The sequence below is a fragment of the Nicotiana tabacum genome, chromosome 15 (assembly GCF_000715075.1).
Source record: "Nicotiana tabacum cultivar K326 chromosome 15, ASM71507v2, whole genome shotgun sequence".
Classification (NCBI taxonomy): Eukaryota; Viridiplantae; Streptophyta; class Magnoliopsida; order Solanales; family Solanaceae; genus Nicotiana; species Nicotiana tabacum.
In genome coordinates, this window is record NC_134094.1 from 542,501 (window position 1) to 560,299 (window position 17,799).

Consider the following 17,799-nt stretch of genomic DNA (forward strand, 5'->3'; position numbering starts at 1 on the left):
TTATTATTATTATTATTATTATTATTATTATTATTATTATTATTATTATTATTATTATTATTATTATTATTATTATTATTATTATTATTATTATTATTATTGTTATTATTATTATTATTATTATTATTATTATTATTATTATTATTATTATTATTATTATTATTGTTATTGTTATTATTATTATTATTGTTATTATTATTATTATTATTATTATTATTATTATTATTATTATTATTATTATTGCGTACATGTTAATGTAAGCGACCTGCCTTAGCCTCGTCACTACTTTGTCAAGGTTAGGCTCGGCACTTACAGAGTACATGGGGGCGGTTGTACTCATACTACACTCTGTACTTATTGTGCAAATACCGGAGTTGGTCCCAGTGGCGTACTGCATATTTGCACAGATTCAGCTATCAGAGGAGACTCAAGGTATTGCTGCACGATATTTGCAGCTCTGAAGTTCCCTTCTATTTTATCTTCGCTGTGTGCTTTCTTCCAGATAACTTTATTTTTATTCAGACCCTTGTTTGTATTATTCTAAAAGCTCGTACACTTGTGACTCCAGTTCTGGGATGGTATTTAGACATCGTTATCATTTTGGTTTGTTTACTTTAATTCAGATATTATTCCAGTTGTTGGTTTCTTTACTATTTAATTAAGATGAATTGTTAAAAAAATAGTTAAAATATTCTAACGTTGGCTTGCCTAGCAAGTGAAATGTTAGGCGCCATCACAGTCCGAAGGTGAGAATTTCGGGTCGTGACAAGTTGGTATCAGAGCGGTGGGCCCCAGTCCCGATTTTATGCTTTTCCAGCTAGGCCTGAGGTCGAATCATCTGATGTCGTGATTGCAGGCATTATTCTAGTTTGCCGTAGAGATGCTTCAGTTGTATTTGATCCAAGTTCTTCCCACCAGACCAGATACCAGTGAGTTGAACCGCACGTGGAGACTTCAAAGTATATCTGCCAGAGTCAACAGACCTTAGAGTCCCCCCTCTATCTTTACTATGTTGTTTTTCCTTATTCTCCTTAGACTCTAATGTATAGAGACCTAGTATTTTCTCTTAGAAGCTTGTGAATTATTTCCATCGGGTTTTGGGAGTTGTAATTATTGAATGGCAGTTTTATATTTATATATCATGTGTTGAGATGGGAGTTTAGTTTATTATTCATTGATTCCGCAAATTTGTTAGGCTTACGTAGTCTTAGAGACTAGGTGCCATCACGACATCCTACGAAGGGAAAAATGGGATCGTGACAAATACTATCTATGAATGTAGAGTTGAACTCAAAAGTGAGAATTTTAGATTGCATATAGGATTAAATAGAGCAGGTTCTTGAACCCCGAGCATCGGGAAACAAATTCGCAATTAGGATAGAAATATACTTAATTGCCTTGTTTGGTTGAAATACAGGAAGTGTAAATAAATTCTTGTTAGTTTTAATTCCATAGACATATAGGCATTAAGTTAGCTTGAATAGGCGAGTAAGAACTGGACAGATTCTTATGAGTAATATCGACCATGTCAATCAACAATCCAGATAAATCAATTAGTCATTTTAAATCAAGAACATGACAAGATTGTTAGCTTGCCTATGAACTTGGAATATCCTCTCTTATTGATTTTTATCTGAAACTGCTTAAGTGTTATGGTTGATCTCTAGTTATTTCATTGCTTGATATTTCTTAGGTAGTAAATTAGTCACTTACATATTTTGTGAGAAATCTCCTGAATCGATAAGTTGTTTGAGTTTGAATCAGTCAAAAGTTAATCATAAGTATCCGTGGGAACGATACTCTACTCACTACTCTATTACTTGACGACCACGTATATTTGCGTGAGTGTGTTTGGTCGCAACAATAGACCCGCATACTGCCCTGTGGACTGAATCAGCTGCACCATATACTATTTGAGCTCGAAGTGTCCCGTGATGTCAGGATTCACGATAGCCTGAGTCATATTAGCAAGACTAGGCCTTGCGGCCTCAATCACCAGTCTTTCTTCATTTCCTGCCATCTTGATTGGCTGTGATTGGACTACAATACCAAACTCTGCAATTCTTGCTCTTTCTTTCACCTCCCTCCTTAACCTGTGGAAGAGTCTTTCGGGTTCAGGATCTCGAGGGGGAAAGTTGTTTAAACTGTTGCTTCTTCTTAGCATTCAAGGTAAATACCTGTAGAGTCAGAAACAGTCAAACAAATTAACACTGGAACAAAAACAAATAAGAGCTTATTTCAAACCAATAACTAATTTCTAAATCCCCGGCAACAGCGCCAAAAATTTGTTGGGTCCAAACGCACACGCAAGTCTACGCGGTAGACAAGTAATAAAGTGATAAAAAAGTATCGTTCCCACGATAATTTAATGCTTACGGGTTTCTGTAACGATCTCGAGTAAATTTTCAATAGTAACTGGGTTCACATTCAAACATTTATAGATATTTAGTAAATTCTTCGAACGCATTTACACTGTTTGGACAAAATTTATTAGGTTCACGTGAACCCGTAGGTTGGGAGGTGGCTCCGCCCCTGCCAAGAAAGGACTGGACCACAAGAGTCTATTTTACGCAGCCTTACTCTGCATTTCTGCAAGAGGTTGTTTTCACGGCTCGAACCCGTGACCTCCTATTCACATGACGGCAACTTTACTAGTTATGCCAAATCTCCCCTTCCTCGATCCTATTTTGCCAATAAAAGTATATTTGCATTAAGTGCCAATGGATAGTAGGATTTATAGTCAAATTCATATGGAAATAAGTTTTTCATTTAATAGTCAAAGTGGGTTTAATAGTAATATTATAAATACAGATATTACTACCTATTTTTCATGTGTTGCGATTTAAAAGATTATGAATGAATGATTAAAGTCTCCTACCTTCTTATCTATCTTGTTTGCTAGATTTCTTCTATACAGGCATTATTGAATCGTTTACTTGTTCACAAAGTACGTATTCTTTAAGGTATTTTTTATATTTTCAAGAGAGTATGATATTAAATTAAATCTATATCACTAGTACATACATAAATACAACATGATGAAAATTATAATGCAAGTTAAAATAGTTTGTGACGAAGCTAGCTGGCGTCATTAGCCCAAAGGCTGGGTGACGTCTGCTTGTATATATGGATAATGCAAAGAAGTCCTCTCTTTTTTGTAGTGTTGTGAAGATAGTCAATAAAAATTAAGACAATGTTTATTAGTAAAATAAGGCAAGCCTTGACTCTTTTAGCCACTGTCAGTATCCATTTAATTAATATGTTTACTTGTGGTAGTCCTAATATTAAGTAGTACTATGCCAGACGGTTGAACCTTATTATAAATCAAGGAATCAACTTATATAAAATTAGCTAATTAATGTCCTGGAATCAAACGATGCATGACTGAGCACAACTTCCCTTGCATGTTAAATTTTTGTTTAATCTAATCGAGGAGCTGGTATTTGCAAAACTACGAAATGCAAAATCCTAGGAACCTGTCTGTCTTCTCATTGCCTAGTCTTAATTTTAATTATGGGACTTCATCAGGAGAAGCCAAGCATTTCTTTTTCTTTCCAAAAAAAAAATCGTTTTCTTAAAGGTGAAAACTACCATTGTGGCCGGAAACAATAACAATATATCTAGTGTAATCTTACAAATAGGATCTGAAAAGGGTAGTGTGTAACGTCGATCTTACCCTACGAATATGTAATGATCCCTATCCGTAAATTAACATCCAATAGCAATTCTAAACGTTCGGCGAAAACAAACTTATAGTAGTCTTTGCTCAAACTGAACTATGTGTATGATTTCAGAACAGAGTAAATAGTGGCACACCCTTCTAATTTGTCTTCTCTTACAAAAAAAGAAGAAATACCGATATAATAAATCGCAGAGTCGTCGCTAGCTAAGCAGATGACTTGTTTGTTAAATTTTTCCTTCCAATTAAATTCATTTCAAAGGGCTCATTCAGCATTTTATTTTGGTTTCTTAATTAATTTCTCCCTCACCAGTCACCCCTTTATACTCTAGCTAAGCTTTTTCGTGCGACAAGAACTTGCATAAATTGGTTCATCAAAAACAGCTTACATTTAAAAACAAATTACGTAGCGGCTTAGTGTGGTTATACACTTGATCATTAGGCGTGTTTCTGTTATGATCATCCCATTGGGCTCAGCTAAATAGTCGTTTGACCCCTTCCCTTATATCTTTCCTTAGCCAAAAGTCTACCAAAAATAACTTCTCTAGGTCTGTATACACACTACTCTCCTCAGAATCTACTTGTGGGAATACACTGGATTAATTTGTTGCTGTTGTTGTATAATCCATGTATGATATGTATATAATCAGATGTATAATTTATATATATGGGCTAAGAAAAGTAAATAATGAATCCAACTGGCTATTTATGTAAAGATTCCTTTTCCTATTAGGCACATCTGAGGTTGGTCCATTAGTAATCTCCTGTTAATTTAGCCTGCCAAATGTTTATCCTGCCCTTTCTTGATGCTTTTATCCGCTGTTTGAGCCTTTAACAGATGCACACTTAACTTTGCAATATTGCAATTTCTTTTTGGCTTGCCCTTATTTCAAAGAGGAAGAGAATCTTAGCTCAAATAAGACTGGAATTCGATATTAATACACCAATAAGAAATACAAGCATTGGTTTAGAATAAAGTAGAAAAACAATCAAGAAGCCGGCTGTAGCAGAAGATGATCCTCTGCAAAAGTCTGTGGTAGTAAAACAAAATTATTTAAATAATTTGTGACAGTGTTCACTTCCAATATAGATACCCATAAATGCTCAGTTACCATGCTCTATCCATTTAATTACTTCCTCAACGTTTGTAATATGTATTCAGCATAAAGGTCCCTGCACAAACATTACAAAATATTAACCTCTTGGTAACATAAAATCTTAAAATGTGCATTCCAATTTGAATCGTACATGGAGTACTGGATGGCCTCAACGGCAGTATTTGGAGCCAGAAAGTCGTTAACAGCAACCTCTTTGTTCTCATTCTTCTTGTCTAACGAGCAGTCAAGGAAATTATACAGATTTTATATATATTCATAGATATAGTTAATTAAGAGATTAGAAGGATACAATCTTCAAAGAAGCGGCGGATTTCAGCGAGGCGGTGAGGGGGAAGCTGGTTTATATTAGTGTAGTGGCGATATTCTGGATCGTCAGCGCACACTGCTATGATTTTATCATCCTTCTCTCCCTGGATTTATATAGAAATTTTTGTTAGACTTCGTTTGTAATGAGGAATTGATTAATACTAAGTATTAACCCTGAGGACTAAAATAGGAACCTGATCGATCATAGGCATCAGTCCGATGGCTCTAGCTCGAAGGAAACAACCTGGGAGGACAGGTTCCTGTTGAAAAATGTAGTAAAATTTTGTTCAATTTTTGCCTGTTTTATGAATAAAGGCATTCATTTAATTTACCTACCTGCATGAGGACTAATACATCCATAGGGTCACTATCTTCACATAGCGTTCGAGGAATGAAGCCATAGTTCTGAGGGTAAACAACTGATGAATATAGCACCCGATCAACCTGTTCATATGTGTGAAAGAATTAGATAAAGGGATCCGGGTTCAATTCCCGGCAACAGAAAATCTTTTTGAAAGGGAGTCTTTCCCCGAGGTCACGGGTTCGAGCTGTGGAAACAGCCTCTTGCAGAAATGTAAGGTAAGACTGCGTACAATAGACCCTTGTGGTAGCAGAAGCTTTGTGCATCCTTTTTGTAAGTAATGTGTAATGCAAAGGAGCGTTCTTATATAATTCTATCTCATCATTCTAGCATTACCTTAATTAGACCAGTTTTCTTGTCAAGCTCGTACTTGACTTTGCTTCCTTTTGTTATCTCAATGACCTGTAAAGGTGCAATGTATAGGTCACGTAGCCAAATCACAGTTTCATTTCAAGTTAATAAAGAAATAAGCCCTTTCTTAGAACTTCCTACATAGAAGACAACCAATTTCTTTTCCCTTCCCCTCATCATAATCATAATTAAAAAGGGAGGAAAAAAATGCTGCAATTAATTAAGGAGGCTGGCTGTCATTTGTCTGTGGATGCAGGGGCGGAGGTAGTATGCTGGATAACGGTTCGGCCGAACTCAGTAACTTTTGGTCCAAAATCTATATTTGTCTCCAAAAATTAATTAAAAATGTACAAATTATTATATCAAGTATTTGATGAGTGTGGATCATTTCATGACATGAGGTTCACACACACACACACATATATATATATATATATATCAAGCCAAATTGATAGATTTGTGGCATTTTCTTCACTGCTGGTAATTTCATTTTTCTACGTACATTAGTTGAACTCAAGTTGATGCCTGAAGAAATTTGTAGTATATCAGCAGTAATAAAGCAGAGTGATTTAGTGTACTCACAACATTGAAAATGTTTGGAGCTTCAGGTCCTATATATATAAAAAGGAATGATCAGATCTAACTGCCAAAATTGCGAAGCACTGAATAATGACAAATGAGAGGGTAGATGTAGCTACCTATCTCGAGGTCATGCCAAGGATGGGCAGCAACAGATCTTCTGGACAAAGATGAAAGGATCCTCTCATTCAAACGAGGGGCTTGTCTTTGTTGATCACCGGCTTCAGTGCTCATGTTTCCTACTAATTAAACTAAGACAAAATCAATCAAATGCACGATGGATTTGTACACATTGAACAAACCTCTTTGGCTGCATACATAACTAAATAAAAATTGTTACTCCTTACACGTATTAATTGGTCCACATTTCACTTTTAGAATGTCACACAAATATTGCATATCCAATAAACGATTAACTTATGAAAAGAAAAGCAAGAACGAGGGGAGGAAATTGATGAAGAGAGAAATGATCAAGTCTCTTACCTTGGATTGAAAGAAAGATGAAGACGAAAGAGATGGTAGGAAAATATATATGAAATTAATCGACTGGAGAAGTTTCGTAACGCGAAGTGATATGCATACAAAATATAGTTTAGATATATAAGTTTGAAAGCAGGCCATGTATGGGTTGGTATACATTCCCTTTCCCTTGAAGCCTTCAAAGACCGTCCTTAATTTCCTCTTTCCTTTCCTTCTTTTAATGTCTTCCGTTTCTTTTTCGATTTGCGCGGGTCCTCTCTCTCACTCTATCTACACTTATCAAACCTATTTAACTTGCATAGTTAAAAATAAGAATATACATATTATTATAAACAGAGTAGGTTCCATATGGCCATGTATATTATTTTTATGACCCAGAAACGCCAAGAAACGACGTTAGTTATGGTAAGTCGTGAATATTACTCGCAAGGCAGTATCTGATGGTTCCATCAATTTGTTGGCCAATCGGAGCCCGTCAATCAAACTTAGGAAAATAATCATGTATATACACACAAGAAAAAATGGACATAATCATTAATTCCTGTTTTATGACCCCGAAACGTCAAAAGCGACATTAGTCATGGTGGCTATTGCTCACAAGGCAGTATCCGATGGTTCCATCAATTTTTAGACCAACCGGAGTTCGCCAGTAAAATTCAGAAAATGCATTATATATATACAGGCACGAAAAAAATAGACATAATTATTCATTCATGTTTAATGACCCCGAAACGCCAAAATATGATGCTAGTTATGGTGCGTATTGCTCACAAGGCAGTATCCGATGGTTCCATCAATTTTCAGGTCAGTCGGAGTCTGTTAACTTTTTGAGCACCGATAGGATCCAAATGGCCGTGCAAAGCACGGGTAGGTTCCATGTGGCCGTGCATAGTATTTCTATGAACCCAAAACATCAAAAAATGATGTTAACCATGGTGAGTAATGCTCACAAAATAGTATCCGATATTTTTATAAAATTTTAGGCCAATTGGAGTTTGTTAATCAAGTTCAAGAATATACACACACACACACACGAAAAAATTGTCACGGCCTAAATTTTTCTCTGTAGGATGTCGTGACGGAACCTAGTCTCTAAGACCAGGTAAGCCTAACACTTACTAAATTAAAGACAGAATTTAACTAGAACAACTACGAAGCATGAAACTGAAAGTTCTATAGTAAAACCAATTATCCTAAGTGTAATACAATACCCCAAAACCGGTATTACAAGTCATAAGCTCTACTAAGTTTGCTAGAAAATTCCTAAATACAAATGTTTCAGAACAGAATTAAGCAGTACAAGTACAATATTAGAAGGTGATCACTCTGAGGCTTACGAACGCGATCACAAGTTTACCTTGAGTCTCCACAGCAAAACTCGAACAGCTAGCTAGTGATCAACCAACTTCAAAATACTTGGATCTGCACAAAAATGTGCAAAAGGTATAGCATGAGTACACCACAGCAGTACCCAGTAAGTAGCAAGACTAACCTCGGTGGAGTAGTGATGAGGGACAGTCAAGACACCTACTGAACTAAAAACCCTGAACAAGTATAAATGTGAACTAGCAGAAGGCATTATCAACATAGAGCTAAACATGATAACAATAACAAAACAATGATCGTAATAGGAAACTAAGAACAATAATTAGCAACATGGAACAATAGGTAATAACGTTGTAGAGTAAGCTGAACGCAGTTTAAGTTCGGTGAAACCAAATAATGGAAATCAAGTAACAACTCAATAAGAACAACCGCTTTCACACCAGATTTATTCAAGAATTTCCACGAGGTACCAGACTTCATAATCACAAATCACGGGTCCCGATTCATGAACCCTGATCACTTGGCATCTTGTGCTCACATTACAATTCACAACCTCATGGACGACTCACGTGCCAAGAGAGTAACAATATCTAATATCCGCACGGACCACTCACGTGCCAACAATAACAATGACTCATGACCGAACGGACAACTCGCGTGCCAATAGAATGACTCTCACACAGAAGGCAAGTAAACGGGAGTACATGTAAATAGCCCAAGGTATAACTCACACAAGGTAGGGACACCACTACACAGACATCAACAATAACAATGCCCCCAGGCCATCACAAGTCATCACAAATCATTCTCCCACATAGCCCACCTTGTTTCACCACGTGCACAATAATAAAGTAAATGCCCGCCTTGTTTCGCCGCTCGCGCACAATAATATTCCCACCTTGTCTCGCCACATGCGCAAACCCACATATATAGCCCGCCTTGTCACGCTGCCTGTGCAAATATCAATAATAACAACAGCACGGACAACTCACATGCGAACACCCCGACAATCCTTACAACAATACCACGTGTGCCCAAACATAACAACATAATAAAATGACATTCACAACATGTGCCTATATGCCACAATATTTCCTCAAAACAGTTTCAATACCACAACCACGCCTAGACCTCGGCTCAACAACACTGAGTACGACAACAACAATAACAACAACAATAACACGAGAATACGACAAGTAAATCAACACAAGAACTTCAGAACACAAAGAAATGGAAGAATGAGTTCACATAGAAAGACACAACAGGGAATAATGGTTTCAACAAGAATAGCTCAATAAGGGAGAGATAATGTGTAACAATGTTTCCACTAAAGTACAGTTCGACTATAAGAGAGATAGAATGAATCAATGACCCCAAATAAGAATACGTCAACAATGAAAGGGATAACAAACTTCAATTAAGGCTAAGCAATTATGGAAGAGATAATAGTAATTTCAATCAAGGTTAAGCAATTATGGAAGAGATACTAATAACTTCAATTAAGGTTAAGCAATTACAGAAGAGATAATGATAACTTCAATTAGGGTTAAGCAATTACGGAAGAGATAATAATAACTTCAATTAAGGTGAAGCAATTACGGAAAAGATAGCATGACAATAAAAGGGTCAAAAGCTTCAATTAAGGCACATAAGAGTTTAATTGGCAATAAGGGTAGAACATGAATTAATTAATTCCAAATAAGACACGTAAGGGTGAATTGAGTAAGTGTAGGATTTAACATGACCAAACAACTTCATATATGATGAACATAAGAACCAAAGAGCTCTAAACGGTCAAATTTCTACAATTAAGCCAGAGTACGTACTTGTCACCATGCGTACACGACCTTCACATGACTCAATTAGCATAAATGACTCAAAGTTAGGCAAGATAATTACCTCAAAGAAGCTAGACCGATACTCTAAAATGACCTTGAAACGTCAGAAAATAAACTCAAAAGTCATGGCAAACAATGAGTATTGGTCACTAGACCATTTCCTATGGCCTACAAAATATTTCAGGTCAATCAGAATCTGTCAAAAATATTTTACAAAATCAACATGTATTATACACACGAAAAAGTGGACATAGTCATAAATTTGTATTGCATGACCCAGAAACGCCAGAAAATAAACTCGAAAGTCATGGCAAAACAATGAGTAATAGTCACTAAGACATTTCTTATGGACCTACAAAATTTCAGACCAATCAGAATCTGTAAAAAAATTCTACAAAATCAACTTGTATTAATACACATGTTATAGTAGATATAATCATAAATTCATATGGCATGACCTCGAACACTAGAAAATGAACTCGAAAGTCATGACGAAAAAATAAGTATTGTTCACTAAGTCATTTTCTATGGACCTACAAAATTTCAGGCCAATCAAAATCCGCCAAAAAAGTTAGACAAAATCAACATGTACTAATACACACGAAAAGGTATATTCATAAATCCATATTGCATGATCTTAAAATGCCAGAAAATAAACTCGGAAGTCATGCCGAATCAATTAGTATTGGTCACTAGGCCATTTCCTATGGACCTAAGAAATTTTAGACAAATCGGAGTATGTTAAAAAAATTCTACAAAATCAGCATGTACTAATACACCCAAAAAATTGGATATAATCACAAATTCATATTACATGACCATGAAACGCCATAAAATGAACCCGAAAATCACAGTGAAGCAATGAGTATTGGTCACCAGGACATTTCCTTAGACATACAAAATTTCAGGCCAATCAGAGTCTGCCAAAAGAATTCTACAAAATTAACATTCACTGATACACAAAAAAAATGAAAATAGTTATAAATTCATGTTTATAACCCCGAAATACTAACAAATGAACTCGAAATGCAAAAAAGAAATATTAGCAATGGAAAAATCATGAATATTAGTCACTAGGCCGGTTCCTGTGGACTTACAAAATTTCAGGCCAATCAGAGTCCGTCAAAATTTTTTACAAGATCAGCATGTACTAATACATATGAAAAAGTGAATATAATCATAAATTCGTGATGCATGACCTCGAAACACCAGAAAATAAACTCAAAAGTCATGACGAAATAATGAGTATTGGTCACTAGGCTGTTTCTAGTGGACACACAAAAGTTTAGGCCAATTAGAGTCTGCCCAAAAAATTCTAAAAATGAGCATGTACTAATACATACGAGAAAGTGGATATAATCATAAATTCGTATTGCATGACCTCAAAATGCCAAAAATTAAACTTGAAAGTCCTGTCGAAGAAATGTGTATTGATCAATAGGCCGTTTCCTACGAACCTACAATATTTCTCGCCAATCAAAGTCTGTCAATTTTTTTAATTAGAGTTCGTAAAAAATATTCTGCAAAATCAGCATGTACTAATACACATGAAAAAGTGGATATAATCATAAATTCATATTGTATGACTTTAAAACACTAGAAAATAAACTCGAAAGTCACGGTGAAACAATGAATATTGGTCATGTAGTACCCCCGAAAATTTTGAAGTACGTAAGCGCTATTAAGAAAGTTGATGTGCCCTAATTTTATTATTTTGTGCGCAGACGAGGACTATTAACATGATGGATATCAATTGGATATGATAATAAGTGTATGAGGCATATTATAAGTGATGTGGGGTCTAAGGATAGCCCTAAGTCCAAGTCAAGTTGGAAATTACATGATAGACTAAAGTTCCAAATGGGTACGCACACGACCAAACTTTAGATGAGCATATATACAAATATATAAGGAGTTATGTGATGGACAACCTATTAAATAAAATATATTCGAGTCTAGTTTCTAACACTTCAAACCGTTTGTCATTTGGACATTCCTACAAGAAGTTATGACCAAATTACCAAAGGCTGGCAGAAGAGTCTGCGGATGCTAAGCATCTGGGGCCGCGTTCAAAAGAAAGACTGGCAGTAAAGTGCTGCCATAGCATCCAGGTCCACATCTGAGCTTCAAAGAGGAGTGAACCGAGGATGCGAAGCATCTGAGGCCGAGTCTGAATCCCAGAAATCTGGGCCTATAAATACAAGGTCGGGGGAGGAAAGTATTTTGAGTATTTGGGGGTTAGGGTTCTTGAGGTGAGGGACGGAGGGGGGCGATTTTGAGCTCAAATCAAGTCCAATCAACTAAGGTAAGTTGTTAATGATGTTTTGGATTTATTCTTACTCAATATATATAGTTCTAACATCATTCTTGCATCCAAATGCTAGATTTCATTATCAAATCCTCAAGAACACTAAAATCACCAAAGTTTTGATTTTTCAAGATTGAGCTACTAGAGGTGATTTCAATACTTCAAACTCATTTATTATGAGTAGTTAGAAGTATTTGAAACATTTGTTACAAGTTTTAATGGTTGAAAGATTGGATTATAAAAATCTAGTTTATTGCATGAATAGTACTTTTGAGAAAATAAGAGAGAAAATGAATGGTAATCTTGGCGATAACATTTATGAATACAATAAACCTATGGAATTATTTGTTAGCAAAAGATGGAAGTGATCAACTAAGTAATCACCTGAATTGTATATTTTGCAAGTGTTAATTATGGAAGACGATAAATAGTAACTTGGTGGCATTGGACAATTGATGTAGTATCATTAATGACTTCGAATAGGTATTAAAACATAAGAATGAAGTTGAACAGCCTAGCATGTAAATCTATGTAGCGATTTGAGTTGTTGGAGGCTTGTAGACAACTTATGAACTATATGTGTATATTAATCAATATCTTATGTCATATTTTGATATAATTAGGATATCTAATTGTAGATATCGACTTGTTGGTGATGTTGAGCATTTTAATCAACATTGAAATGATGGAGGAGGATTGAAGGCTTGTGAATGTTAATAAAGCGAATGCGAGGTAAGTTGATTAAAACTTACTCTTCTTAAGGGACTTTCTCTAAAAGCAAGTTTCGAGTTAATACTTAAGTTGTTTGCAAATGTGCTTTCGTGCTTATGGGGACAAACAAGTACGGATGTCTCCATGTATTAAAATATTATGTTGCATATGTAGTGTCATGTTGTTTTATAAAATTTAATTTTAAATCTTGTTGAAAAAATGACACTCAAGGTAAATGTTATAAGTTTTTATCAAAACTTATGTATTGACAAAAGTATACATATTTGAGTGCTAAAGATAATGGAAAGTATTTCTTTTGGAAATTGATGAGCAGAATGACACTTGTGGTATCTTTTAAAGATTGATGTTAAATTGCTAAAAGCTTTAGCATGTAAAAGGTTGTTTATTTAATTTTGGTTCAAATGATTTAGATTTTCTATAAATGCTATGAGTTGATAAAAATAGATCCTTTGAAGCTACTATGCTATGAATCTATTTTTGAAGTATCAAATATTTTGGGAGTTACTTGTGTTCACCGAAATTGACTTCAGATATATTGTGTTTGTTGTCATGAAACTACATATGCCGGTGTAGGCATATATGGCCACTTTGTGGTATAGACTATGGCAGAGTGCTCTCCCTCGAGAGAGTACTATTTTGTGCTATTATTAGCATGGCTGAGTCGATTCGTACGACACTACGATGAGACGACCTGAGCAAGTAGGGTATATGATACTTGCCGCTAGGTACATAACCTAGTTGACCTTCTTGTGTCGGTGATGGTATAGTACTCCCAGCGAAAGGTAAGGATGATTTTCTTATGTTAGGCCTAAGAAGCTGAAAGTGATTTCGATGACTTAAAGCAAATGGAATGATTTTGTACGATTTTATCCAAAATAGAAGTTGCATGAAGCTACTAGCTATTAAAAGATAGAAAAGCTAAAATCTAATGAACTAGCTATTACAACATGATAAGTTGAATGCTTTCTTCTCCTATTAGTGTATGTGAATCCAATTGTCATTGGCAAATACCAAGCAACACCTATCAAGATCTCACCAGGCGCCAGGGTATACTGTCCATAGGCTAAAATGAATTCCAAACATCTCCACCACAGAGTTGAAGCCAGCATAGTCTTCCAAGTGTAGCTACTCTATGATCTCCATATGTAGTGGACTTATTTTGTCCAAGTATTAATCATGTGCTCACTCATCAAAATTAATATGTAGAAGATCAGCCTGGCTTTAGGCAGGCTTTGCAAGGCAAAAGCCAGGGTTGAGCTGGCTTTAGGCAGGATTTGCAAGGCAAAAGCCAGGGTTGAGCTGGCTTTAGGAAGGCTTTGCAAGGCAAAAGCCAGGCTTGTACTGGCTTTAGGCAGGCTTTTCAGGGCAAAAGCCAGGCTTAGGCTGGCTTTAGGCAGGCTTTGTAAGGCAAAAGCCAAGCATGAGCTGGCTTTAGCCAGGCTTTGCAAGGCAAAAACCAGGCATGAGCTGGCTTTGCAAGGCAAAAGCCAGGCATGAGCTGGCTTTGCAAGGCAAAAGCCAGGAATGAGCTGACTTTAAGCAGGCTTTACAAGGCAAAGGCCAGGCTTTGAAATTGTGCCTTTTTGTGATCTTGTAAGCTTAGATCCTTCCCTACTAGAACCTTTAATATACACATCATTCTAAACATTGCTAAGCCATCCTCAGATTGAGAATGAAAGCATGCTAATACCACTGAGAAATGATTCAACAATCTCCAAAAATACCACATATAGGTTTGTGCAGAGTCCAATCCTGTGAAGCTATCAGTCTGGGGTTCTTCTCTTTGCTATCCTAACCCTAAGGTTAGGTGATTGAGATTTGTCTAGATTGATCAACCTCCTCCCTGCACTAGGAAGTTCAGAGAATGAATGAAACTCAGATGTACCTGCAAAAGAGAACACAATGTTAGCTATAAAATCCGCCACTGAGTTGCCTTCTCTGAACACATGTTGAAAGATCAAATTGAAGTTGTCCTTCATCTCTATAATTTTCTTCACATCCTGTGCAATTACCCAAGGAGGATCCCATTCCCTTTCTATCGCCTTCTTCATCACCAATGAATCAGTCTCCAATATGAGAGGGTGAAGATCATGCTCCACACAGTATTCCAACCCTTGAAGAATAGCCTTAGCTTCAGCTACCACATTAGTTGTCACTCCCAGGTCTACTGCCCTAGCATACACCACATCACCTTCATCATCCCTCACACAAAAGCCTAGGGAGCTAGGTCCAGGATTGCCCTTTGAAGCTCCATCAGTATTACATTTGTACCAACCATGAAAAGGAAGCTGCCGTGTTACTCTTGTAGTGATCAATATAGGTTTATATCCTTCAAAGTATTGAATCATGTCTGGCCATAACAATGGAATATTAGGGATCCAAGCATACCTCACCCTTTCCAGTTGATGCAATGTCCTATTTATCTCATGAATCACCCTATTTGTGGACACTGAACCACCATGTTTACCTGCATTTCTTCTCTTCCAAAGCTCCCAAGTGATGATAGCTGGTACTGCTTGAAATAGTGGCTTTAATTTTGGACAACACTAAGCATACAACCAATGCCTTATAATATGCTTTAATTGAATCAATTGCACAGAAATTCCAACAGCCCCCATGAACAAGTTCCATACCTTAGAGGCAGTAGGACTTATAACAAATATATGCTCAATGGATTCCTCTTGGGGCTGCTGACAACACCAATACCTAGACATCACCATTTGCCCTTGCCTTCTCCACATGTCATCAGTGGCTATTTTCTGCCTCCACAATCTCCACAAGAAGAAGGATATCTTGAATGGCAAACCTTTAATCCACATTAACTTGAATTCCTAATTAGGATCAGCCCTATGCCTTAATATTTGCCAAGCACTGCTAACACTGAACTTTCCCGAAGGAGTTGGCATCCAGTATGGCCTATCCCAATATCCCTCACTGCCTTCATAATGCACATTTAGCCTTATATGTTTGGCAATTTCCTCATTGAATGTTTGATCTAGCAGCTGATCATCACATGCTTCCCCTTGTCGCAGTTTTGCCACCTCCTGAAGATCTTCATTGATTGGAAAGTCTTCCGGTAATACGTGATAAAGTGCACCCAATCCAGTCCAATTTTCATGCCAAATATTAGTTGTTCCACTCTTCAATTCCCATATGATCTCGTGTTCTACTTCTTCCCTAGCATTCAGCATTTGTCTCCAAACATGAGACCCTCCCCTAAAATGCACCACTGTTGGTAGCTCCTTCTTGCAATACTTATTCCACATGAAATTAGGCCACAAATATTTTGTGGTCCTAAACCTCCACCATAGTTTAGCAAACAGTGCCCTTGAGACATCATTTAAGGACCTAAAACCTAGACCCATTTCCTCTTTAGGAAGGCAAAGATTCTGCCATGAAGCCCATTGTATGCTTCTCCCTTCTTCATTTGTGCTCCAAAAGAACCTAGCAAAAGTCTTATGTAGATGCCCCATGATGCTGTTTTGTGGATCAAGGACTGGTAACATGTGAACTGGCATACTTTGCAACACACTAGAGATGAGTGTTGCCTTTCCTCCAAATGACATCAGCTTTCCTTTCCATGAATGCAATTTATCCTTCACCTTCTTGATAAGATCCTCATAATAGTCCTTCCTCCTTTTAGTGTACAAAATAGGACACCCTAGATATATGAAGGGGAATTTACCTCTTGCAAATCCTGTAATAGCTCCAACTGCCTGAAACAATCCATTAGCAACCTTTGAATGCATGTAGTATGAACTCTTATCTTTGTTGATCATCTGACCTGATATTTTCTCATAGTTCCCCAACACTGCCATAATCTTGCTCAAAGAGGGAGGATGAGCAGATGCAAAAATTATCGTATCATCAGCATATGCCAAGTGGTTTAAAGGATCAGACCACTTAGGCATTCCAAATCCCACAAATGACTTGTCTTCAAAGAGCTTATTCAAAGACCTGGAAAATACCTCAGCTGATAGAATGAACAATGCTGGAGATAGGGGATCCCCTTGTTTCACACCCCTTGTCGACTTAAAGAACCCTGAGGACTGCCAATTCACCAATACTGAATACCAGTTATTTGACATCAAGTTCCACACCATGTTGATGAAGTGTTCAGAAAATACCATCTTCCTTAGCACATGCAATAAGTACTTCCATGAAACCCTATCATAGGCCTTAGCCATATCAAGCTCGATCACCACATTAGCCGGCTTTCCCCTTAACCTTATGTTAGTGACAATTTCTTGAGTCAATAAGATGTTCTCAAATATACTCCTACCCTTTACAAATCCGGATTGATTAGGAGTTATTAGAGATGGCAAAAAACTCACCAATCTGTCATGTAACACCCTAGACAAGACCTTGTTAATGAAGTTGCTCAAACTAATTGGTCTTAAGTCAGAGAAGGTCTCAACTCTAGGTTTCTTGGGCAGCAACACTAGATTGGTGTGAGTGATAGATTTAGGCAATGCAGCTCCTCCATAGAAGTGTAGCACCATGTTGTGTATATCAGCACCAATAACATCCCAGCATGTTTGATAAAACAGGCCACTGAATCCATTAGGACCACTAGCACTCTCCCCACTAAGCTCAAAAACTGTTGCCCTTACTTCTTCAATTGTTGGCAATCTGCTAAGTTTCAAATTGTGATCCATAGTGACCATTGAAGGTACATTATTGAGCAAGGAAAATTCAGAAGCATCACCTTCATTTGTGAA

The 17,799-nt window shown here is 36.7% G+C and overlaps 2 protein-coding genes across 4 annotated transcripts; both read right to left on the reverse strand.

Annotated features, from left to right (window-relative positions):
• Positions 1-4,793: 4,793 nt before the first annotated feature.
• On the reverse strand, positions 4,794-7,010 carry LOC107789004 (soluble inorganic pyrophosphatase PPA1-like). Of its 3 annotated transcripts, none has more exons than XM_016610763.2 (9): positions 6,878-7,010; positions 6,514-6,645; positions 6,398-6,426; positions 5,801-5,866; positions 5,440-5,547; positions 5,298-5,363; positions 5,087-5,207; positions 4,928-5,009; positions 4,794-4,852 (listed from the first exon to the last, which is right to left on the reverse strand). In XM_016610763.2, exons 2-9 carry the CDS (start codon positions 6,626-6,628, stop codon positions 4,810-4,812), a joined length of 630 nt encoding a protein of 209 aa, XP_016466249.1. In that variant the 5' UTR covers positions 6,629-6,645; positions 6,878-7,010; the 3' UTR covers positions 4,794-4,809. The 3 variants fall into 3 exon arrangements, with proteins under 3 accessions (XP_016466249.1, XP_016466248.1, XP_016466250.1); XM_016610762.2 differs by having other exon boundaries at positions 6,514-6,636; positions 6,878-6,990; XM_016610764.2 differs by having other exon boundaries at positions 6,514-6,633; positions 6,878-6,983.
• Positions 7,011-14,909: 7,899 nt separating this feature from the next.
• LOC142169942 (uncharacterized) lies at positions 14,910-15,897 on the reverse strand. Its single transcript, XM_075231886.1, has 4 exons — positions 15,712-15,897; positions 15,546-15,624; positions 15,091-15,428; positions 14,910-14,963 (listed from the first exon to the last, which is right to left on the reverse strand). The coding sequence occupies exons 1-4, from the start codon at positions 15,895-15,897 to the stop codon at positions 14,910-14,912; spliced, it is 657 nt and encodes a 218-aa protein (XP_075087987.1).
• Between the last annotated feature and the right edge of the window lie 1,902 nt (positions 15,898-17,799).